At 35.9% G+C, this 24,899-nt stretch overlaps 2 protein-coding genes across 7 annotated transcripts; both read left to right on the plus strand.

The window, feature by feature from the left end:
• The first annotated feature begins 260 nt into the window (after nucleotides 1–260).
• On the plus strand, nucleotides 261–12,735 carry LOC104111163 (uncharacterized). Of its 6 annotated transcripts, none has more exons than XM_070196007.1 (16): nucleotides 261–376; nucleotides 1,050–1,111; nucleotides 1,195–1,359; nucleotides 1,628–1,785; nucleotides 1,861–1,924; nucleotides 2,092–2,294; nucleotides 2,394–2,451; nucleotides 2,531–2,871; nucleotides 2,992–3,379; nucleotides 3,456–3,556; nucleotides 3,671–3,714; nucleotides 6,483–6,669; nucleotides 8,362–8,418; nucleotides 8,496–8,640; nucleotides 9,886–10,019; nucleotides 12,387–12,735. In XM_070196007.1, the coding sequence occupies exons 2-16, from the start codon at nucleotides 1,066–1,068 to the stop codon at nucleotides 12,531–12,533; spliced, it is 2,238 nt and encodes a 745-aa protein (XP_070052108.1). In that variant the 5' UTR covers nucleotides 261–376; nucleotides 1,050–1,065; the 3' UTR covers nucleotides 12,534–12,735. The 6 variants fall into 6 exon arrangements, with proteins under 6 accessions (XP_070052108.1, XP_070052109.1, XP_070052110.1 ...); XM_070196008.1 differs by lacking the exon at nucleotides 261–376 and adding an exon at nucleotides 490–512; XM_070196006.1 differs by lacking the exon at nucleotides 261–376 and adding an exon at nucleotides 763–914 and having other exon boundaries at nucleotides 2,092–2,273.
• Nucleotides 12,736–15,951: 3,216 nt separating this feature from the next.
• Nucleotides 15,952–24,647, plus strand: LOC104111164 (uncharacterized). Its single transcript, XM_009620803.4, has 13 exons — nucleotides 15,952–16,167; nucleotides 16,343–16,568; nucleotides 17,067–17,196; nucleotides 17,282–17,384; nucleotides 18,670–18,793; nucleotides 20,400–20,465; nucleotides 21,326–21,364; nucleotides 21,817–21,897; nucleotides 22,021–22,068; nucleotides 22,723–22,773; nucleotides 22,896–22,964; nucleotides 23,510–23,752; nucleotides 23,931–24,647. The coding sequence occupies exons 2-13, from the start codon at nucleotides 16,419–16,421 to the stop codon at nucleotides 24,177–24,179; spliced, it is 1,353 nt and encodes a 450-aa protein (XP_009619098.1). The 5' UTR covers nucleotides 15,952–16,167; nucleotides 16,343–16,418; the 3' UTR covers nucleotides 24,180–24,647.
• Nucleotides 24,648–24,899: the final 252 nt, after the last annotated feature.

The raw sequence follows: 24,899 nt of genomic DNA on the forward strand, positions 1-24,899 counted from the left end.
TTCCGTTAGTTTAAAAAATTAATAATACTTTTAAATTTCAAAATAATTAAACATAAATATTTTATCTTATCTTTAATGATAAATTTTTATAGTCACTCAAATATTATGGTATGTACAAGATTACAAGTTTCAAAAGTCTTCATTTACTACTTTTTAAAATTAATCTAATTCTTTAAAGTTTTATATTTATTGATAAGGTTATACGCGCTAAGACTAGTAGAGGTAAATAGCTACAAACTGCCCCTATATTTTTTCTTTTTTTCGGGGTTAAGTAAAAAAGAAAAAAAACAAGTCTCGCGCCAGTCGCCACCCCCTCCCCAAATAATAGAAAAGCCACCTTAGTTTTCACAATTCCCTCTCGTCCGGGCGATTTCAGGTTCATCGCTGCCCCTCTCTCTCTCTCTCTCTCTCTCTCTCTCTCTCTCTCTCTCTCTCTAACGCATATTAGTTGTCGTGTATTTATTACTGTAGTATTATCTTTGAAAAGAACCAATCCGTCAAGGAGATTAACAGTAATGTTTCAAGTTCTTATCCTGTGATGTTAAATTTAAGGCTAAATATTGTGTTTGTATGGGATGTCGATGAAACCCATTTTAGATTTAGTAAAAATTGATTTTTGTAGAACATTAATTTTTCTTGTCCTCTTATTATCTAGTTTGTTTCAGTATCGAAAAGCCTATTCACAGACCATTTATTGTTTATATGAAACTCCTCTAGTAACACCTTATTATTCTGGGTTTAGATGAATCCTATCTAGTTTTATTTGTCATTATTGAATTTTACCAAAGTTCTGAATTAATTATGAAGATATTTCCCTTTATTTTTTCTATTGAACTTTTACCTTTTTTTTTTTTTTAACCTCTATGTATGGTTCTGTCTGTCTTGAAAAGCTTATCCACTAGACCATTTAAGGTGTAGGTGAAACTGCTTTAGTTGTAAGTCTCAAATTGAATTATAAACAAAATATCAAATCACATTCTTTAAGATTTTTTTCCAACTTATTTAATTAGTGGTTACATTTTGTCTTATCAGTTATTGTTCTGTTTCAGTGTTGAAAGTGTATCCATGGACCTTTTAGATGATATTTTGGCTGATGGTGCTTCAAAGACCGGTAAGTGGAGTGAAAGGATTTTTTTTTAGTTTGTGATGTAATATATTCTCATTCTTTCAAGTTTATATTGTTATTTGATGCAGTCAAGGCTGGAGGCAAGTTTCAACCCAGGGCAAAGCCTCGTCTGGTGAAAAAAGGTCCAGCTGTTGCATCCTCAACAGTTTCTTTGACGTCAAAACCCACTGGTGATACTGTAGCAACTGATTCTTTTGAGGCTCTTAAGAAGGATGGAAAGAATTCCCAAAATTGTTAGCTTTCTTGCCTTTATTTTGTTCTTACTATTATTACTTTTTCTGGAACATTTTGTTGCTGCAATTTGATCATATATTGATTGTTGAGGTCATAAAAGCGTTGATTTCTTGTGTGCGTAATAGAATTTTCCTTCGAGATAAAGTTGGTTTTAGCACTTGAAATGTCATACTATAAAATATGCTCTTAATAGCCTATATTTTAATGTTCTTCATTGATACTTTAAGACCTCTTCAAGAATGATTGTCTTTTGTTAAATATAAGCAGACGATAAACAAAGCTCTGTGTTAGCGGAACCTTCCTTGGAGCATCCTCTTGCTGCAGAAACTTTGGGTCCATCAGTTGGTTCATATCTAGATACAAGTATGGTAGTGCCTGATAACAGTGAAGATTCGAAAACTTGTCTTGAGAAATCCGAGGGAGAGGTGATATTTTCTTATCCATATTTTGATATTGTTAACAGACCTTTTATATCCTAATTAAAGTTCTTCAATTTTCAGTATGCAGACATATATATAGGTTTGGATTCGTTTGATGATTTACTTCCTATCTCAAGCGCCATAGGTAATGGCCTATCTTCTTCTGTTCTCTTATTACTAATTTTTCCTGCATATTACCTTTAAACTTGGAACTTGATAACGGATGCTGCAAAGGAGTTACCTTATTTTGGATAATTGGCCAATTATTAAAGATTAAATTAGTAAAATGTGGTGCTGCTTATAATAATGCAGAAAATTCTAGTCCCGCTACAGATCCATCTGCTGTTCATGTTGCTGGTGCAGACAAGGGACAAGAACAACTTTCAATTCCAGTTTCTTCAGTTGATGATTCAGCTCCTAGCACTTCTAATCTTCAACCTGATGAAGTGGCAGCATGCCAAGATCCATTGACTTGTCAAGGAAGTGTTGTTCCTGTTAGTGGAAGTTGTCAGATGGTCAAATTCATGCCCTTCCCCACTTTTTACTGAGCAGCAAAACATTTGTCATTTAGTTTCCTTTGCGTACTTACAAATACTCCAGTTTGTCGGTTGCAGGAGATGGACAGCTATCCTTCCTTGGAAGCAGATATCCTTGGGGTAACTACTACGTCTGGTATGGGAGAATTTTCAGGTTCCTGCACCTGTACTTTATCATGTGCTGCACTCATTTTTAATTTCGAACATTTATTCAGGGCAGAGTACCAGAAGGTTTCAACCCAAGTCCAAGCTACAAGTATACAGAGAGAGATACGACACAAGCATCCCTGATTCAGATGCAGTAGAGTCAGTTTCATGTCAGCCAAATTCACACTCAGTTCATTCTGAAATGGATTTTGTGGATAGAGAGAAGGAACATGGATTCCCTGCTGATGATGTCCTTGATTTCTCAGCCAGAGGATTTGATAATAATATTATTACAGAATCTACTCATGAATTTCCAGTTCATGACGAATATGTTATCGAGGCTTCGCATTCAGATGTTGGCATCCCAGCAGAACTCCCTGAATCTACTTCTCAGATGCCTGAGGAACCTGTAAATCAATAAACTGTTTTTCAAATTGTTTTAGTTACTTCTCAATTTTTGGAATAGTTTGCCTTGCTGGTGGAGCCCTTTATTTCTCTTCTTAACCCACTTGCAACTATGTCTGTTTAGGTACATCAGAGGCCAAAGACTAAAAAGCAAAAATTGCCTGCATCTGATCTTTCTGCAATTACTGAAGAGAACGGAGCGGGTAGATCATTAAGGAGTAGAAGAAAGTCCGTAAATGCAAATAGACTAGTAGATGAGTCTGAAGTAGTAGCGGATGATGGGGAATATGTGCCTGAACAACCTAATGATTCTGTTACAAATGGTAATGATGAGGATCTTCTGGTGGAAAATGAATCACAAGGGAAAAAAGTACAGAAAAAGTCAAAGAGAACAGTTGCTGAGGATGGAAAGCAAGTTAGGAAGAGTAAAAAGACCACTGAAGCTTCAGACCAGGCAGCCAACAAGAAACCTAAGAAGTTTTCTCACTCCACTCGTCAAAAGAGGAGACAAGGTAAGCCTAGTGGGTGTTGCTGACATTTGGCATAGTGTATTTATCTTTTCTTGACCAGGCACTTCCTCGTTTACAGTGAACAAGGCTTTGCTTGAGGCTCCCGAGTATGAGATTGACTACCAAAAGGTACCTATTAAGGATCTAATTATATTAGGAGAGCACAGAGAGCGGCTGGCGGTACGTTTCCTCTTGCATTCTCTTGTTTGCACCCCAACCTCCTAGAAAGAGGAGAAATTAAAAATGACACAGTCATCCTTGATTCTCTTGTTTGCCTTCTTGCCATCCTTGCAGAAAAAAGATGCTGCAGCGTCACAAATACCTACTACAGATCAGAGGTATCAGAAGCTTTTTCACAATTAAATATACTAATCTACAGTTATCTTTTGCTTTATTTGCGAAAAAGATACTAACCTGCATTTAACCTTTCGATTGGGTTTTCTTATATTGTTGTTGATAGTGAAAATGGTAGACGATCTGTGGTAGAGACTTCATTCATTAGGTCTGTTTTTCTCATTTCAGATCCATCTTCTAACTCGTCGAGCACCATAAGTCTCTTTTGTATCGTCTACAGCTTCATTATTTTCTCTACTTTTAGATTACGCTTCTAACCAACCTGTCCAACCATTTTTTCCAGAATTATATGAAGACTCCTCCCTTATTGCCCTTTTCTCAGCTCTTCCTCTTTTTTCTAAGCTACGTTGACCAGCCAAGAGAACCATCTTCCCCAAAGCTAGCATCAATACTGTTCCAGAAATGGTCAAGTCGTATTTGCTTGTATAGTTAATTAAGAAGTAAAGGACAGAACAAGCTCTGTTCAATCTGCGCCTGAAACAAGGCAGTACAAACTCTCTGTACCTAGCCTTCCACTTAAACCGGCAGAGACTGAGAGGTATACTAAATATATCAAGTTCAAGTCTTACAGTAGCTGGATTCATAGAAGGTGAATTAGCACAGTGGTAAAATTGTATCCAATGCAGATATCTCCATCAGCAAATGGAAGCGTATTGGAAAAACTTAACATGAATTTATTTATTACTTGCACCAAAGCATTTTCACATACATAATAGCATGACAGAATAAAATGATTTATTTTCAAGGATTGCTTCCTTGTAATTTCATCTGAAATTTGCAAATAGCTCTGAGAATTTTTACCAAGTATAACATGACGGAAACTTACAGTAGTTGATGCTCTTAAGATATCAATGCAAAATGTCTTTTAAACAAGGTAGTGCTGCGTGTATGGTAAAGTTCTCTTTCAGTTGTTATGAATCCAGTAATCTGGTTATACTTGGGGACTAACATGTAGCTTAGGTAGCTTCTTATTTGGAAATCTTTCACTAAAGACCTACTTCAGCAACCAGATATTAGGGAATTTCTAGGAAATGCATGCATGCATATTTATTGGGCTAGTCCTCCTGCGAAGTGCATCCTAACAAGCTACTACTTGCTATCTAGAAATCCTTCCCGAACGACTGCCTCAAAAATCCTTGCACACTGCACTATCCCGATTAACTACCTATAGTTTCAAGAATCCATGCCCAACACAAGTCCTTTCAAGATTCCTTGCCCAACACAAGGTTTTCACTACCCAACTCCACAACTATCTTACTGTAAATGATACTACTTCTGTATTGGCCTAGAAGGGCTCGATTAGTACAGTGCAGAAGGAGAGAAGGAATTTCTGAATCCGCACAAGCACTATCAAGTATCAACAGGCACAATGACCAAATTTTCTGAACAGGAACGGAATTGACAATCTGTACGTTCAAAATCTGAAGTATCTTATGCACAGAAAGAAAGCATGATATGTCATAGGTGAGAACCTGCCTCTGCTGCTTAGTCCACCCACCAGATAAAGCTTGGATTCCATGTGCATACATTTTTTTCATCTCAGAAACCTCATATCTTGAAAATCCGCTGCATGATTCTCTCTGGTGGGCAACTACCTGAGTTTTGTAGAAGAATCTTCTCCCTTGACCAATCAAGACAATATTCCATACTATCTCTGCACCTATAAGCATTCATAAGAGAGAAGCAAGTGCTCATATTGTCTAGAGCAGCATTTGCTAACTCGTATATAGAAGAAAAAAGATCAATAAAATTCCTTCCCTTCTCTTTTGAGGAGATGGCAAATTTATGCGTCAAGAACTCTATCCTTTAGTATTAGCTTGTAAATTTTTGCATTTTCTTATAATTGAGAAATACCCTGGGTATTTGATGTAAGTTTTACATTTCTCCGTCACTTATCTTGTCACTTATTTTCTTACTCCATGCTCGTTCTGGAGGTAATTCCTCTATTCTCTATACAATGAACTTTTATATGGAAAAGAAAACCTATTTTATCCTCCAAGATGGTGAGCATTAGCAAGGGAGGATATCTCCTCAAATCCCAAAAATTTGGAATTTACTCCAAAATAGACGCCCTTTGATTTATATGCTGGTATGCTATAGTTAGTATTATCCTATCCTACATAAATGTTGGATACTTTTATCCTGAAATATTCTTGTGATTTGCTCAAGCTGAACTATAAGCTAACTTTAGGGCATCAATTACGCTAATTCCAAGTTCCTAAAAATGGCCTTAGGATTTAATGGTTATGATGTCAATTCTCAATAGTATTGCTCTGTCCAATTTCTAATGGTTCCTTTGGAGGCTGTTATGTGCTAGGATCAGGAAGCTGGAAGGTAGCCGTCATGTGAAAAACTGTTTTCACTAGTCATAGGAAAATGAAAAAGAGATGCCATTGGTAAACACTTAGAAGTTTACATGTGTTATAAATTTATGCTCCTTGAACCTAATATGGTTCTTAGTAAGTATATTAGGTGATCTTTGACCATGGTTTAAAATGTATAATTTCGTCATATCTAATATGAGAGAAGTTATGCCATACAGTACATTATATTTACTCTCGGGTACCTAAATATATTCAAAAGAGGTAACTTAATAAGGAAAAGAGATTTTAGAAGTTCAATGCGTTTTGCAATCAGTGGCTTTTGTTGTGTCATAGTTTTCTTTTTTATTTATCTTGGAGGCGTTACATGTTTTTTCCCTTAGTCCTCTCTTCTCCAAGTTACAATTTCTCTATGATTTGTGCTTGTGCAGTGCTGGTGCTTCTGTTTCTAATTATAATGAGGATGAGACCTATCCTTCAGATGACGGTGCAGAAGATAATGATCATCAAATAGGTTCTCGGGCTCAAGATTCTTCTGCCTACTTCAATTATCAAACTTATATGGACAAAACACCCAGCACAAGGTGGTCAAAACAGGAAACAGAACTGTTCTATGAGGTACATCCCTCTCATTTGTAGCTACTGAAAGATACAGGTGTAAATGGGGGAATAATTAAAATTTGAATTGGAAACTTCAATCTTAAATAGCGAATTCTAGAATTGCAACTTATAAAATGCTCAAGTTATTAGTTGATGCACCTAGGCGTTCCCAGTCTGGAAGATCAAGTTTGTAGGTTCCTTTCTGTATTTCCTTTTTATAAAACTGTCAAACATGTTATCAATTTGCTTCAATTTGTTGAGACCTTCCTATGAGGTAGTAGCAAAAGACTCATGTAGGACATCTTTGCTGCTAGCTATCTAAATGTTACTTGTTTTCTCTATTTGAAATAAGCGTACTTGTCAAATATTACATAGAAATATTTGTCCCAACCAAGCGAGAACTGTGGAATGCGATGGCATCTACAATTGTGGGTAGATGAGTTTTAAAGCAAAAAGAAAATAAGTATTTCTATATAAGGGATGCTTGATAGACTAGATTAAGGCTAGTCGTTGTCTATGTTACATGAACTCATTCACAGGTGTATATCTGACCTAGGTGTAAGTGAGAGCCGGTTAATGCTATGTAGCTTTTTGTCCATTTTAGTGTATTTTGAAGAATTAGCACGAAATCTCCGTTCCTGTGTCATTCAACATGGATACTTCAAAGGAAGACGAACAATTCATGTGATATAGTTTTTGTAGAACATAGTTACCTTTTCAGGAATATAGTTGTTGGAAAGTGAGAAGCTGGTCTAACTAAAGTTACAGAAAAAAGAAATTGGGAAGCTGGCACCAACATTAACTTCTTTGGCATCTTTATATCCTCAGCATGTAAATTAGTAGAGAAAGGGGATCTTAGATAAACTTGAGAAATCGTGGAAATCTGATTTTTATTATATTTTTATTAATATATTTTGTTTAAAAATGGCGTTTGTTGATACTGAATGCACGAAGACCATGCAGTATATACAGCAGTTTACAAAAAATCAGCTGTTTTACTCTAAGAGACTAATGAAGTCCACAATGCTTTCCACATCATTCACATTGCACATTTTGCACCAAAAAGCCAAAAAGGCATACATCTAAACTTAAGTCTAAAATTATTGTCAGTCTTGCTTTCAAAAACTCTCTGGTTCCGTTCCTCCACAGTACCCACCATATGCATGCTGGAGTAGTGTCTCATATCTTCCTCTTCTCTGCCTAGACCAATAATGTCCCTTCCCAGCATCAAGACCTTTACAGACCTTGGCATTGCCCAGTTGGGCATTGAATATCCGGTCAGAGAGAGAGAGTTATAACTGTCCTTGGATCCTGGAGATTCTGAAGTCTCCTTTTATATGCTCAATGTGATGTCAGAATTCAGAACTTGCCCCGTCGCTTTACCAGGACTGTCAAGATTCTATGGTAAAGAAAACCGTGTATCAAATTATGTGCACATAGAATTGCAATTTCTTATGCTCTGGTAAAGAATAATGAAGAAATGAATAAATTTGATAAATGGGGTGTGGAGGAGATAGTATGGGGAACTGCATTATATGGTTTGGACTTGTGCAAAGATAGTTTGAGCCCTTTCATAAGATAATTCTTTTTGATAAATTCCCTTTTGTAAGGTAATTAGTTGTTAACTTCTATTTTAAGAGCAGTGGAGCAGAATCCCAATGTTACAAGAAATCAAGCAGTTGAAAAAATGGTACAACTTTTGACTTATAGGTGTCATGGCACCAATTAGAGCTATATGGACGGACTTCATGTGATTGGGCACAAATAGTACTGTTATGCACTCCCTTCCTCTTTTGTTTTTCCTTGGTTTACTCTTAGACATTTAGAACAAAACTTGTCTTCAGGCTGTGCAGCAGTTTGGGACTGACTTATCCCTGATACAACAACTTTTTCCTGGCCGGACACGTAGACAGCTAAAGCTAAAATACAAGAAAGAAGAGCGGCAACATCCATTTAGGCTTCATGATGCTCTAACCAATCGTTCCAAAGGTAAATTTTCTTCAACTCTCTCTACTGCACTCACATCTATTTATTTTTCCAAGACTCATTTATCATTTCATAGCATTTCGTTTAAATGGGCATAAAATACAATTTGAAGATACATGGGACAAATAAATATCATTTATTCAGAGAAATTTTCCATTAAGAGTAAGGTTTCATCAGCATGGAAAACATGACTTGGGTGTGGCTGAAAGTATACATGCATAGTCTGTTGTTATGGCTGATCCAAGTCCAGAAATGAATTGGAGCCTGACTTATCAAAAAAAAAAAAAGGAGAAGAAAAAGGAATTGCAGCCTGGATTCATATTCCATAATTCTTTTCTTTTTTCCTCTTTTCATGTTTTTGTCTTGTGATCCTCTGATCTCAGTCCACTGTATCTGTATGTTGAATTCTCCTCTCAAATGATATATGCATGATCTGACGTTTCGATATCTTTTATTATTTTTCAACTTGGTTTATGCATTTTAGTCTCCAGAATTGAAATTCTAGATCTCTTCATGATGCAGCTTTTTTCTTCTGCTCTATTTTCGTTGATATTAGTCTTGTATTTCATCTTGTTTGACCACAAATCAGTACTAAAGAACTGAAATTTGGATATTCTGAAAATTCTATCTTTATTTCATTTTGCGAATTGCTACTTTATGGTTCCAAAAAATGTAAACAAGGCCAGGTTCCGTCCTACGTTGACTGCAGGAACATACAGGTTTTATCATAGTTTCCACAATTGAGCTAGTATTACGCTTGTTTACTTATGGACATGCTATGCATGTATTTTTTCAATTGAATCTCATAATCTGAGTTTTAGTTTAGAAGAAAATGGTCTTGATATCCTGATGATTCAGTTTCAGGAAATTGTGTATTTAATGTAACGATGATCTCATTATTATTTTTTTTTACTTACGTGTTTCTCGCTTGACCAGACCACCATTAATGGGGTTCAGAAGCACAATAACTACTCCCCTAAACTTTGCTTTCTGTTTTATTTGGAAAACATATTGATATCTTATCTTGATTTGACTTTTACCGTAGCCCATAATCATTAGTATACTTGTAAAATGTCTAAAGGCTGGAGTTATTTAACCGCCATGCACCACGTAAGTTATCCGTGTCATCAGACCATCATAGAAGGAAAAAGAACCATTGGCCTGAAGAAGAGAAAGCCTTTGCCACTAAAATGTGTCATGTTTTCTAATTGTTCTGCAGAGTTTTACATGATAATATACTTGTTGCAGATCATTCCCACTTTGAACGAGTAATTGAGCGTTTAAAACAAATTGAAGCCGAGGAATTGCAGAAAGCCGATAAAGATGAGTCAACTGACTTGACAGGGGAGGAGGAAGTGGAGGAGGGAACTCAGGAGATCAATGTATGAATCTTCTCTTGCTTGTCATCTTTTTTTGTTTTGTTTTTTGTTTTTGAAACTGGTAAAGTATTATATATATTAATAACAGAATCTTGGTACTAAGTTGGTACCAGAGAATTACAATGATTGGAACCTTCTACACCAAAACAAAAAGAAATGGTTCCATCTATACAAAAAGTTCTAATCCTGCAGTGAATCTAAGAAATCAAGCATGCTATTCTCATCTCTAACATCCTCTAGGTTGCACCAAAAAGCCATACACATGAGTATTTAATTTTCTGTACAACTTCTATTTTCCTTTCCAAGCACCTTGCATTCTTCTCTTTCCATATTGCCCAACACACACAACCTGGGATGTTGTTCCATATCTTTCTTACTGATTGACACATCCCTCCAACTCCCCAGATGTTCAATAGATCCTTCAGTGGATCTGCCTTGCCACTGTGCAATGTGAAAAAAGGTAACTAGTGCTGTTCTCCTCCTTGTTACACATGAAACATCTGATATCAGTCGACACCCCTCTTTGAGTTACTTTGAGTGAGGCTCGCGTTGTGTGTAACTATCCTCATGAAACTTCTAAACTCATAGGGGGCTTCGGACTTCCATATCCTCTTCCAAGGCCAGCCTGTAGAGCTGCCACCATCACTGTTGATAGTTTTATAGCAAGAAGTTACGAGAAAACACCATCTATCTGCTTTGTCCATATGATTCTATCAGGAACATCATCATACATGACCACCTTCTCTAAATCCGTTAGCATTAGAGCCATTCTAGGGACTTCCCAATCAAAACAGTATCTACAAAAATCAAGGCACCAGTTGCTTCCGTTCCAACATTCCGAAACCAGAGAGCCAGTACTATAAGAGAAATCATAGAGATCATGATATTGAGACGTTAGAGGGGCATGTCCTACCCAAGCATCTTGCCAGAACCTCGTCTGCCTGCCATTTCCAACTTTGATCCTTGTTGACAACAAAAGTAGGCCATAGGCTGCAGATGTGTTTCTATAGTCCCAATCCATGAGATGAATTAACAGGGCTGGTAAACATTAGCTATGTTGCCGGGACTCTCCGAAACAGCTGTTGCACCCGTGTCGGATCCTCAAAAAATGCACTACTTTTGGAGGATCCAACACGCACCCATCGATATTTTCGGAGAGTCCGAGCAACATAGAACCAGAGAACCAGAGATTTTGTATACCATATTTGTCTGGTATAAGCCTTCTCCATAAGTTGCCCCTCTTCTTTTCCGTATCTCCACAACCACTTCGTTAATAAGCTATCATTTCGAATTTTCAAGTTTTTAGTACCCAGTCTTCTTCTTTTGCTAAGCTTCACCTTTTCCCACCCAAGTGAAAGGACCTCTTTTCTTTGTTACCTCCCGACAAAAAGTTCCTCCAAATTCTATCAAGATTCTTTTTAACACTTACTGGCAAGGGAAACAAAGACATAGGGTATGTAGGAAGAGAGTCAAGAACACTGTTAATGAGAGCCACCCTTCCTCCAAGAGACAAGTATGATCTTTTCTACGTAGCAAGTCTCTTTTCACACTGATTGTCAATTATTTGCCACACCTGTTTCGCCTTGTACCTAGCCCCCAATGGCATACCCAGATATTCTGTAGGAAGCTCTCCAATTTGACAGCCCAAGACATCTCCAAGTAGGGTATGTTATGTACCTCATTAACTGCAAACATGGAACTTTTTCCCATGTTTATTTTCAAGCCAGAAATCATTTCAAATAATAGAAGAATCACCCTGAGATACCTTAATTGAGAGATTTCCACTCCATCGTGACCCACAGCCCCAGCACCAAAACCCTTGATCCACTGACACCTCATTGCCTTTCGCATCGTTGAACTTAGTCTCTCCATTGCCTTAAGCCCCTGTATGTAGGAAAAAAGCCTTCGGGAGAACCATTTATAATCACTGAGAACCTAACATTTGCGATGCAACACTTTATCCATCCAATCCACTTGTCCCTGAACCCCATATCTTTCAGCAAGCCTAATAAATGCGCCCAATTAACACGATCAAATGCTTTTTCATGTCCAGCTTGCACATTAAGCTCGCTTCCCCTTGCCTCCTACTGTCAAGACATTTATTTACTATAAGCACCTCGTCTGTAATTTGTCTCCCCTTAACAAAGGTCATCTGAGAGTTTGCAACCAGAATGTTCATAACTTTCTTCATTCTCTGTGCCAGCATTTTTTATGAGATCTTGCAGAAGCTTCAATTTAAACTTATAGGCCTGAAATCTTTCATCTCCTCTGGTCATACCTTCTTGGGGATAAGAGCAATGACATAAGCATTATATGTTTTTCCCCCCAATTTCCTAATTCATACATTGAAGCATTATTGATTTTGCACAGGAGGAAGAAGCGAATTCTGAACATGTTGAGGAAAAAGAAGTTGAAGCTGTGGAGCAACAAGATGTTCCAGAAATGGAGAGTCCAGTTGAGGACTATGATAGTGAAGATGATTCTTGGAGATGGAGTCAGTATAAGAGTGAAGTGTGAATATTCAGAGAGAAGGATGCCAAAAAGAATTAAGATATATACACTGGTGGTGATAAAGAATTTTGCCATTTTGGTATTACTCTATTTTCTAGGTTGGATAAGTTATTTCTTGTTGTAGGTTAACTTAACCTTCTTTATATTGTCACTGCGCATAATTTAAACTCATATATTAACTTTAATGGGTAAAGCTAAAATCCCCTCATATCCTGTGACCGTTGCTGAAGATTGAAACGGGATTAAAATAATGGGGGTTTTATGAGATTAAAAAGGGGAAAGAATGAAATATTCCTCTTATAGAATTCTCTGTTGTCCTCACTTGTTTGATATAACGAACTTCTCTATTTCTTTGTTAACTAGTTCGCCAAAATTGGTTTAAAGTGTTCTTAAGTTATACCCAAACAACAAACTTCTTTGCTATTTTCTGACTTTCACTTCTAGGGTTTTTTTCATCATCAATGTTAACACCTCTGTTTTAAAAAGCTTTTTTGGTCTCGCTCAGGGCTTGCCCTGGGCGAGGCACTATCTAAACGCCTTGAGGCTCATACACAGGGTTTAGTTTCATGAGGCTTACGACCAAGCGCCTTGAGCACTTCTAACGCTTGGGCTTGCCCGATAGTTCTTACGCAAATCATGTGTTGAATTACCTAATTAGCTTTGTTGGCCCTCCTAATTCTACAACAAATGAACGATAAAAGTTCTATTCATCAGGATTCAGGAATATAAAAATTGAGAGTAACTCAAATAATGAGCCACAATATTGCATATTAATTAAACGAACATCGTGAGAGTGAATTTCATTTGAACATTTCTTTGGAATATAGATAGCCAAAATTTGTATCTTCACTTGCCATTAGTCTTCATGTCTTAGTTCTACGTCTTTCAAATTTGAAAGTAATTTTGTATTTAATCGTGAAGGAATAATATTTTAAATTACAGTAATGGTGAAGTTTATTAATTATTTTACTTTTGGGGAGGTAAAATGTGTAGTTTGATAATAGTTTTTAAGAAATTATATTATTTGAAAGTTAAGTATAGTTGATTTGTATCATATTACTTTTAACATTATTGGATTATTTATATTAGTAAAAATATTCTAGATACTTTATTTTTAATGAGTTTCTTTAATCCATTTAAATTTTATTAATTTTAATCAACCTTTTATACTTTTTAATATTATTTTATTAATTTATAAATTAAAAATTTAAAGATCCATGAGGCTTACGTCCCGTACCTCGGGACTTTTGTCTCGCCCCATATTAAGTAGAACGCCTCGCCTCGCGCCCCCACTCTTTAAAAAACTGGTTAACACTAATTTTGGTCAATTACAATTTTTTCAAGAGTAAGAATCTATTATTGGTTCTTTCACACCAACCTTGTGGCAAAACGAAGTGAAGGTGATTTATGCTGTACCCTAATCGTTTCCTCCAATAAGAATTCCTATCTTTTTTTTTAATCGTTAAGAATCAATTTATCAATTAATAAAAAATGTGTTGTTCTCTCATCATGATAAGTGGGGGGGGGGGGGGGTTGAATGTTTTGAGTTAGTAATTAGAGTTGGGAGATTCATTTCAATATACTTTTATCTCTACGAAATATCAACTACGGTTAAGACGACATTATGTCATTATAAATTACAAACTTTAGAAAAAGTTAATTATTTCCTATCTTTTGATTAGTAAAGAAACAAATCATCATACTATATTATATCATATCATATATCATATACTATATTATAAGCATGAAGACTTTTAGGTGAAGTTATTTTACTAAAGTAACCTTTAAAAACTAAATGACCTTTATACCCTTTAAGCAAATACTATACCAATAATATTTTTGGACAAATCTACATACATCTCTCTTCATTACTATCGTTGTTATTGAACTCCTTGAAGTGACATGAATTTTCACGCTAAGTTTGGTTAATTTTCAAATAAAAAGGCAATTATCACTAATCTATATCTTTATTCGATAATTATATATAATTGTGGTATTAATTAAGGTGACGTGGCATCATTAACCTTTAAAAGCCACCTTTAACTCTTACTAAAATCTCAAAGATGCTAAGTAATGGATAAGTTTGTAAGATAAAACCGCTTTTATTTTTCAACTAAGTAATAATAATGTTTGTTAACTTGGAAGCTCAAAAGCTACAACAGTTTGCTTATCGTCTAAATATATAAAAACAGAGAGGCAAGTAACTCTATGCTTTAAATAGATGAAATATAAGATGGGTTGGAGCCTCGGAGAGCTGGGAGTCGAAGACGTAAAAAGGGACAGTGAGAAGAAGATTAGGTTGATCATGAACCAAAATTATAGGAATGAAGTTTTAAACTTCTTTAAGATTTGCAAGTGTCCATGATCATTACAGTTTAACAAAATTGGTTCCATAATCATCTTTTAAAAGGTTATAAATTGGGCGTTTTAATTCTTGTCTTGATATTATCCCATCTAACCTTTTCTCATCCTTAGTAGCCATATTCAAAAAGCGAACGAGTTCTTCTTTAAAGCAAGTATTTATCTATCATTTTACTATTTTCAAATTCATTTTTTTAAAAGATGTAATCATTATTTTTGCCTTACATTCTTTTATTTAATTTAGTGTGCAAATAATTGATTTATCATTCTGTGTTTTCTTTTTTTCTTAGGGTGTAACAATAATTTATTTTTCATACTGTGAAATGTGAGTTAACAACTTGCATACAAGAGGTCGATCATCTAAATAGAATATATTCTGTCACTCAAGTTATACTATGTATTTTCATGCACATTATATAAAAAATTTAATTCAAATTTCATTTTCTAAGGTTTCTAGAATATTTTAATCATTTTGAATGCGATAATTTGACCATCTAAATAGCACATATTCTCTCACCAAAATAATCTTTAACTCTTTATATGTACTTTCACTTATATTATATAACTAATTTGATTTAAATTTCATTATTTCAAATTTTTTAGGATATTTTAATTATTTTGAATGCGAGAATCTAATCATCTAAGTAGCATATATACTCTCACTTGAATGAGTTTTAACTTTTTATATGTACTTTCACTAATGTTGTATAATAAGAAAGTGGATAAATATTCATCAGTTAGCGATATTTATATTTTTATAATAATATTTGTAATTTTTAAAAGTTTATAATTAACTGATATGGAGTACACGCGCAAAGCGCGTGCCCATAGACTAGTAAGTAAAAAAGGTGGCAAAATATCATTCAATCTTTACTTTTGTTGAAAAACATTCAAGTCACCAATAAATTTTTAAAGTACAATATTTTTACATAAAAATATTTCCACTAAAAAGAAAAAAAACAGGTCCAACTTAAACTAGAATTCAAACAATTACTCTCACTGGTTGATTCATACAATAATTGTAACTTAGGACCAGCCACATGAACGCATACATTTATGACCGAAACTATACGGGTCCGGAGTTAACCCGAACAACTCCCAAATTCCCTCTCTTCTCAAAACCCCCCATTCAAATTGCCCTAATTAAGCCCCCGGAATTAACTAATTCTCCATTCTTCTCCGGCAATTCACTGGTACAAAAACCCTCTGCCACCCACGCCGGAAAACCATTCGCATCTCTTTCCAAACGAAAATCCTTCACCCTGTGGAGAACCAACAGGTAAAGAAAAAATCGACCGTTATTGTTGTCAATCGAAACGGTCACTGAGTCGACTCGGATAACTCGGACGAGTCGTACTCTGCTGAATTACTGAAACCTTAAACTGAACTCATAGTGTTTTATTTTGTTCAATATTGATGAGTTTGTAGCTTACTTTGTTTTGCTTCTTTTAAAGGTTGGAAGCTGAGCTGAAACTTGATAAAGAGTAGAAAAAGAGAGAATTCTTGTGTGGAGAATGAGCTGAGTTGAGAATGAGTAGACTCTCATTTAGGCCGCGTCCACTTGACATTCACAAGAAGTTGCCAATTTTAAAATCTATCAAGGATTTTGAGGATGATGATGGCCAGACTAATACGCGAAACCTTATTCTTCGTCTCGCTGCTGAAGCCACAGAAAATGAGGTTTTTGAGCTTAATTCTTGTAGTTTTATGCTTCATTGCCTGAATGTTTGATTGGATGGATTATATGTATTGTAAATTTGCATGCATGAATTGTTCATAATTAAGTGTTCGGTTTAACTAACTCTTACTAACATTTTATATTTTAAGAGCTTTAAGTTTTACTTGGGCAATCAGGTGACTTAAAAAGTAATTGGAGGTAATTGTATTTAATAGCATTGATTGGTAACCTTTTGGTAAATGACCTATTAAACAGGTTAAATTATACTGATTGTGTACAAAATTATTTCATTTTCAGGCGTATAACTTCAATCCATATTTTAAACCCCTTGTTTCATATTAACTGTCCTAAGTTGTCTTTGAAGGTTAGACCATCGAAATTTTCATAATTTACTTGGTCTTAATCATGGCGCACAGTAAGTATGAGAATTTGGGTATTGCTGTGCTGGTGAATTGTGTCTGTAATTAAGCTTATTATGTTGGAAATAATTTATTGTTTAGGTACCACAAACTTCTAGCAAGAAGTTGGCTCCTGAAATACCTACTCCTGAGTCTGTGATTGTGGATACATATGAAAGAGATTATTCGCCCACTTTTGCTCAGCCAACGTCATATATACATGCTAGAGGAGGTACGTGTGAAGTGTACTGGAGGGTACACTCGTATTATCATCTGAGTTGCTAGTAAATTGTGATACTTTGTTAAATTTTCTGTAGTTCGGGCTGAGATTGGAGAATTTGTTGAGTATGATCTTGACAATGAGGATGAAGATTGGCTTCAAGAGCTCAACAGAGAAAGAAAGGTTCTTGCAGCTGAAAAGTAAAGATTTTAAACCATGCTTCTGCGTACCTATTCTATTACATTTATACACACAGCATGTAAATAGCTTTCTTCAAGACATGTGCCATCTGTTTCTTCCTTATGGTTGGTTCATCCTTTATTTTTTGTTTCAATTGAGTGCGAATTCTGCTCTGTTTAATCTAGTCATGCCTCCTGCCACCGCAAGTTGGATATGTTTTCATTCACGGACAGTAATTAAAAATGGTACTTGTGAGCATTCGTTGGAAGATCAAAAGTAAGACATGCTAAAATCTACCTCAAGATAATGGATGCTTTCTTTGGAATATACATCATAGCTGTAATTCATAAGCACGCATCAGACGATGGCCAATGCACCAGAGAGCTTAGCTAATCTAATGCTCCAGGTATAAGGAAGAGAGAATAAGGCGGGCAGAAGCCATTTTGTAGTCATAGCACAGTGCCTTAAGCTATACACTTAGCTAATTAGCTAAACCATAAAGGGACTAGGACCCATGCTTATAGTGAAAGAAAACCACCACGTGAAGGATAAGCTCAAATTATGGCGTTTCACAAAGAGGGTCTTTTTGTTTTAGAAATAAAATTCATTTTCGTTATTATATCAACTGTGTGAACATGATTTGACTGTGCAAACTGACATTACCTTTGAAGTGCTCCAAGCAAATCTTGTGGCATCTTGACAAGGCTCTGGAGAGACAAAGCCAGCAAGGCCATTTATGACATTGGGGCTGTGATGGTGGATTTGATGTTAAAGTTAAAACTTATAAACCTGGGGCTCTTCTCAGACCTTCCTTGACCTTCCATTGATATCATGAGTCGGATTTCATTTTTTTGTCTGTTAGTCCTATTGTGACATGTTGGTTGCCACATGGAAGACACTACTTCCTTTTGTGCTGAAGTTGCAAGAGTTGTATGGCATTCCCTTTCATCCTAGACGCATCAAACATATACACTTACTTTCCTTCTAGTAATATCCTTCCCGTACCATAAGCTAAGTACTGGACCCAAATTTTCTTCTTAGAGCTAGCATGTCTGTTGCTCTCCGGCTCACGGACACTTCCTTTTCCTTCTTCCTCAAGTTGCTTTCAGTCCGTTTAATCATTCTCATCTTTATTCTGTATTTAGCTTCAGGTTTCTGATGCTTTCATCCCTGGAAAGATTGTAAATTGTCTATGCTCTATGCATTTCATTCAGTTCTTTTCCCTTTCAATATTATATGCCTTATTCATGACTTGAATTTTGTTTATTGATCATAGTCAATGAATCACTTTGTTTCCTGATACAGGTTGGAGACAATCCTGTACAAACTAGAAGTTTTAGATCACAAGGCTCGAGAAAGAGCAGGAGTTATAGCAACTACTCTTGGCTCTGCAGTTCCTGTGCTTCTAAGTTTTGATGCTGCTGTTGAGGTGAAAACTAACTCTTCTTGTGAGTCCATTAATTTTGCAGGTTTGACTTTGGCGTGTTGCTTTGTTTTTTAAAGAGTCTACTTTGGAGTTACTGATATTGTTTGCTCTAATAAGAACTTCATATGTTTGTAGTTATGTGTGGACCTACTGGGGAATTCATGTTCATTGTTTTAGCTAACTCCTATACTAATTTGCATGACTGTTGCAAGCTACTTAAAAGTTAAAAAATCTTCCATCATTATACGAACAACTAGAGCCGTTTCCTGCTATTTTAAATCCGTTTAGCTTTTGCATTCTCTTCTTGAATAAGTGATTTGAAAAAATACATGGGGGTGTTTTTCAATGGTCCTCATGATTAATGTATTTCTAATGTGTAATAACATCTCCCTCTGCCTGTTCTTTATTCTTTATTTCTTTTTATTTACATCCTTTTAAAGAAAGTTTTACGAAAGTTGATGGCCTTAGGATGCACTGAGATTATTAGACATGTAGCACGATCAACTGGCGAATGAGAAGTTTTGTGTAGCTTTTGTCTTTGACAAGAGTGAGTTGCTCTAGTGGTGAGCACCCTCCACTTCCAACCAAGAGGTTGTGAGTTCGAGTCACCCCAAGAGCAAGGTGGGGAGTTCTTGGAGGGAGGGAGCCTAGGGTCTATCGGAAACAACCTCTACCCCAGGGTAGGGGTAAGGTCTGCGTACACTACCCTCCCCAGACCCCACTAGTGGGATTATACTGGGTTGTTGTTGTTGTTGTTGTTGTTGTTTGTCTTTGACATCAAAGGAGGATTTCAATTAGCTCAAAGAGTTTCATTTCTTAAATGTAAGAGTTACATGGACTCTTTTCTCTATTTGTTGTATTTATTTCTTGTTAAATTTATAAATTTATGAGAAAATGAATATTTGTTGCCCAGAAGGTAGCTACAGCCTACATTTCAAAGTCTGCATTAATGATCTGTGCATATTAACATCTATTAGTGTCAACTTAAGAAAGCTGGGAATATTTTTGTTTTAATGAATAAGAAAGCTGGGATCATTCATCATTGTGGATTTAAGCTTTAGCTTTTGATTGCATTTAGATCATTATAGTTGGACAATGCTGGTTAGTCTCCTCCATTGTGATTAAAAATGCTGTCTCCTATTTGTCAAAACTTTTTGGTACTGGAGATCTAGTGAGTGGTGACCAATGATATTGACATGTAAAGTAAAATACTTGGTGATATATTTATCTGTTCAAGATAATGTTCAAGTAAAATACTTGGTGTTTAAGATCAGATATCATGTTCTCGTATATATTTATCTGTTCGGCAGAAACAGGTGAAACTTCTTAGATATTCATTAATTGATATTTCACTGAAAATGCGCAAGTTCTGCAATTTATGTTGATTTATAACATATGTGGATTCTGTATATTCGTTGCTGATCTTGGAAAATATGTTTGTTTCTTCAGTATCAACAACATAACTTGTACATGATTTTTCTGCTTTTGGATCTTAGCTGTTATGAATTGTTTCCTTTGTGAGATTATTTTGCTTCTCTGATCTACTGCAGTCTAGTTTTCTTACTTATTCATCTTTTGTCTCCTTTTTCTTTTCTTTTGAGAAATTCAGGCCTTGCAATCTTTATCCATTAAATATGGAGTATTCCAGTCTATTTATAATTACTGGAAGGATAAGGTATGCATTTCTCACCACTTTACAGTTGTAAATTTTGGTGAACACAATGTTCATCAAAAGAAAAATCTGTTTTATATGCACAAGGTCTGATATATGCAAAAAGTTCATATTCTAATTACTAAGCATGTTTTCCTGTTACTCTCTGACAGATTATTTTTCTTGTAAGATCTGAGGTCATTTCTTAATATTAGCTGCTTCAGTCTATAGGTGCTAAATCCTAAATGTGCCCTTTTATGGGGCAAAAGTTTGAATGATGGGTGGGATGCCTGCAACTATTTTCTTTGATGTTTGTTAGCAGATGTCATGCGACTTCTGATGAGGAACTTGTTGAAGGTTGTGGAATTGCTGGTTTTGACAGAAGACTGTTGCTGGATTTGTAGTCATAGAGAATCTGAGTCTTTCATTTACACCTTGTGACCTTGTTCTTTTGTCCTGTATTCTGAATAAGTTTGTGTTTTTCTTAATTGGAAAATAGTTTGAGGATGTATTATGAGCATCCCATCGTATGCGTTCCATAGGTTTGATAGGTTTGTGTTTTCCAGGATAAAGAGATTAAATGGAAATGGATTTGAGAATGGGTTAAAAGCATCCTGTTGCATGTCAGCAAATGTTTATGCGGAGTAAAACATGAAAATTTGTCCTCCAACTTGTATGTTCTAGTCTTTAATCAGAAATTCTGGATCACACTGATTGATTTTGATGTATCCTATTCAATATGAAAGCTCCAAATGCTTGACTACTACTGCCTTTGGTGTTTGCTTTTTATCAGCATTAATGGTGTCCATTTATATGTGGTTTTAAAGATGAATCCTCATGCATCCCTCTCTTTTTATTGGGAATCTCTGTTTCTTTTCTATCAGCGGGAGCGGTGGCAGAAGCCTGTTCTTCGGCGTTTGCAGGTCAGTTCAACTTTCTGAATTTGTGAACCACATATAGGCGACTTTAAATTAATGTTGCACTTGTTACTATATAGTACTTGGCACAATTTATTTGCTTTTGTTAACCACATCTATGTGGAAGATTGTACAGTGAACCTCTTGTCTGTTTCTTTATTCTATTTTTTGAAATATTTCCGCCTCCACAGCCCTGTTTGACTGTTACTTTCAGCAACAATTCTTAAATTCTGCCTCGGGCGAACAATGATTACTAGTTTTGCCCATACAATGAAAAATTGTGCAGTTATCTTTATTATAGCATAGTGAAGTTTTGAACTTGTTCGAAGAAAAAGCAAAATGAATATTTGAACTTATTGAAAGAAACAGTATTATGACGATTTGATATTCTTTTATGTGACTTCATTTGCTGCTGTTGATTATCTACTGACTACTGTTGATTGCTGTCATGATTTCAGCCTCCTCCACCAGTTAACGACACGAATCCATATAATGTATTTAGGCCAAGGGAGAAGGCCCACAGACTTCATACAAGGAGGGTATGCCATTCTATGACTATGTCCCAATCTTATTGTGTCAAATTTTCGACGTTGACAATTTGATTCTCATGGCAGTTTGTTTGTGTTAATGGAGAATTTGTGGCTTCCTTTTTTCCTTAACAGATGCAAAGGAGGGAAAACAACGCGCAGTCATTTGAAAAGCTTCGCCAGGTGAACTCAAGGACAATTTTAGCTTTTTTTTCTTCTTGTATGTGACCTCTTAATTGAACTACAGGGGTTCTACCAATTGTTGTCTACCGTGTCAGTTCCCAGTGTATTGGCCATGGCGATCCTCTCATGTCATATCTTGCTTATCAACATCTCCAGCCCACCCTCATTTCCTTCATTCTGATCTAACATCGCATTAGGTTTGGCATGAATTGCTGAAACCATGCCAATTTATTGCAGTTTTTATATCTCTGTTTGCCCATTAATGAATCTAGACATCTTGTCTAAGATGATGGTGACTGTTCAATTGCATACTACCATTTGTTCTTGCCAACAGTCTAGTGCTCACATCATTTCTTACTGAAGGAGTATTGTATCACCCTTTCTTGTTCGCTTAATAGAACCTTTCTTATGTAGAATTACATTGTGATAGTTTAGTACCTAATAATAAAAGAAACTAACAGCTGTTCCGTAACATGATTATTTTGTGTGGAGGATAATGTACTTGTTTTTTTTTTGGGGGGGGTGGGGGGAGGTTAAGGTAAACTGCATTATGAAAGCTTAACTGACTATAGACGAATTGATGCTATATGTGATTTGGTCTTTTCCAATAAAATGTCCCATAGGATATCCATTATATCGTCTCACATTGTCCAGGTTAGGCGCAATCTTGACCAAGCAAAGTTCATCCTTGAGGCTCTCATCAAGGTTTGTCTTTCTTAACAATTGCTAGTGTAAACTTCACGAACAAGTTACTGACCCATGTAAATTGATTCCTTATGATCTGCATAGTAAGCAGCATTCATATTCCTTGATGTTATTGTGTGCAGAGAGAGGAGAAGAAGCGAGAGGTTATTGAGAGTGAGATTAGTCTCCAGAGACTTCAAATGAAACACAAGGTATGCAGGGATGGTTACTATTTTCTTTATTTGTCATGATTTTTAACCTAATATACTTACCAGCAGTAATGAGAGCATCATTTAATAATTTTGTATTTTATTTCTTATTATGTCTAAACTGGAAACAGATTGAACGTATCTGCTCTATGCTTTATTATGATTGCATTTTAAGTTTGATGAATTGAGGCTTTATTAGAATCTTACATGTAGCTGTGGATAAATCTGTAACTGCTGTTCTGAAAAGAAATTCAGCTGCCTATCAAAAGTTGGTTTTGCTGAATGGAGTGGCACTAGTTTCTTTTTTTGAAAAAAAAAAGAGAAGGAAAAACTGATATGTTGGAGTGGAAATAGCTCTTTACTGCAGTAGATCACTTAAATTTGGAGGCAGATTTTCCTTATCTGTGTCTCGTTTAGTCATATTACGATATCATTAGACCTTTTCCAGTACCAAATGTAACTGGTTATCCTCCTCAGGCTTTATGGTTTGAGGTTATTCATGTTGAATGTTACTTTGAATTAATAAACGTAACTTTCTTGAATTTCAGAATGAAAGTGATCTTTTCGGGGATACCTTGGCTCTACCTGAATTTCCTTCCTTCCCAAGTAAGGTTGTTTCAAGTGAGGACGAATTTGTCGACTCTGATGATCCTGCTATTAGTCGTCCGCATGGTCGTCATATAGCACAAAATATAACCTTCCCCGACTCCAAGGCGGTGATAGCTTCTCCTGGAATCATGAGGCGAGAGTTCAAGCGAAGGCACGTGCCGGTTGGATGGCTGCATAAATTGGTGGTTACCTGCGTTCCTAAGTTGCTTCCTTTAGTACTTTGTCTTACTCTATAGTAACACGTGTTTTCATATGTTACGTTTATATTACTTTGCATGTGAGTTGAAATGTATTTAAACTGAATCCACTCGTTAACAGTAATCTTGTGACTAAACTTCTGCATTAATTGGGTTATTGTAGGATCCGAACGAGCCACCTTTGCTATTCACAAAACCTCTGGACCCAGACAAATTGTCAGCTGCAGGTATTATACCTCCAGGTTCTCCAACACCAAATGGCCTACATGCACGCACATTTAACTTTCGTGGAAGGATGGGGCGAGGTGGCCGTATCGTGTTTGATAGATGGAATCCACTTAGTCATACACCAATTGAGTGCGGTGATACACTATATGTTCCACCAAAGGCCCGGCATTCTGCACATCAGTGATGTAATCAGCCTTCATGAGCTTATGTCTCAATCCCCTTAAAACTTATATATGCGTATGATATTTGCAAAGATGATGCTAAAGATAGAAAGGGAAATTTTGAGCCAGTGATAATCAAAGAACCGAGACCTGTTTATGGACTTTGAAGAGGCAAGAAAATATTTACAGATGTGCTGGAGGCAAATGCCATAGAATGCTTAGAGCAACGTTTGCTGTGGTGGTTTGCCTGCTTGATTTTGCAGCTGCAGGGTGTACCATTTTTTTTTGTTTCTTACATAGTTAAGAAATGAAAGCATCTCTCTGCTCAATTGTACAAATATTTCCAATTTAGGACAAGGGAAGAAAAGAGGAAAAAGAATCATCCTTCCCGTCTTTGTAGAATGTTCTTTAAATATCGATGACGATTATTTTAAGTACATGCCCACGTGGATAATGTATGCTTTGTTGTAAATGAAGGATGAATTCAGTCAGGTTTAGCCATTCATTGTTAAATTTGGTCAGTTTATTTGATGTTATAATAGTTTATCGTGAAAAATGATGGTATCTATCTTTGTGGGGTTGTTGGAAAAGTAATATTCCAAAATGCAGGACTCTGTAAAGCGCTAATGAATCTTGCGAATATTTGTGTTTATAGCTTTGACCATATTTACTAGAAATAGCTTTGACCATGATAATGGATTTTCGAAAAAAAAAAAGAAGAAGAAGAAGAAAGAACAAGAAGA

This window comes from Nicotiana tomentosiformis, chromosome 2, assembly GCF_000390325.3.
Source record: "Nicotiana tomentosiformis chromosome 2, ASM39032v3, whole genome shotgun sequence".
NCBI classification, from domain to species: Eukaryota; Viridiplantae; Streptophyta; class Magnoliopsida; order Solanales; family Solanaceae; genus Nicotiana; species Nicotiana tomentosiformis.

Excerpts from the sequence above, each read along its gene's own strand:
- LOC104111163 (XM_070196004.1), top strand. The coding sequence starts at position 868 with ATGGTTCTGTCTGTCTTGAAAAGCTTATCCACTAGACCATTTAAGGT. Across the intron at positions 1,360-1,627 it reads TGGAAAGAATTCCCAAAATT|ACGATAAACAAAGCTCTGTG; the intron begins GTTAGCTTTCTT and ends AAATATAAGCAG. Across the intron at positions 8,641-9,885 it reads TCTAACCAATCGTTCCAAAG|ATCATTCCCACTTTGAACGA; the intron begins GTAAATTTTCTT and ends TACTTGTTGCAG.
- LOC104111164 (XM_009620803.4), top strand. The coding sequence starts at position 16,419 with ATGAGTAGACTCTCATTTAGGCCGCGTCCACTTGACATTCACAAGAAG. Across the intron at positions 16,569-17,066 it reads CTGAAGCCACAGAAAATGAG|GTACCACAAACTTCTAGCAA; the intron begins GTTTTTGAGCTT and ends TTTATTGTTTAG. Across the intron at positions 21,365-21,816 it reads CTGTTCTTCGGCGTTTGCAG|CCTCCTCCACCAGTTAACGA; the intron begins GTCAGTTCAACT and ends TCATGATTTCAG.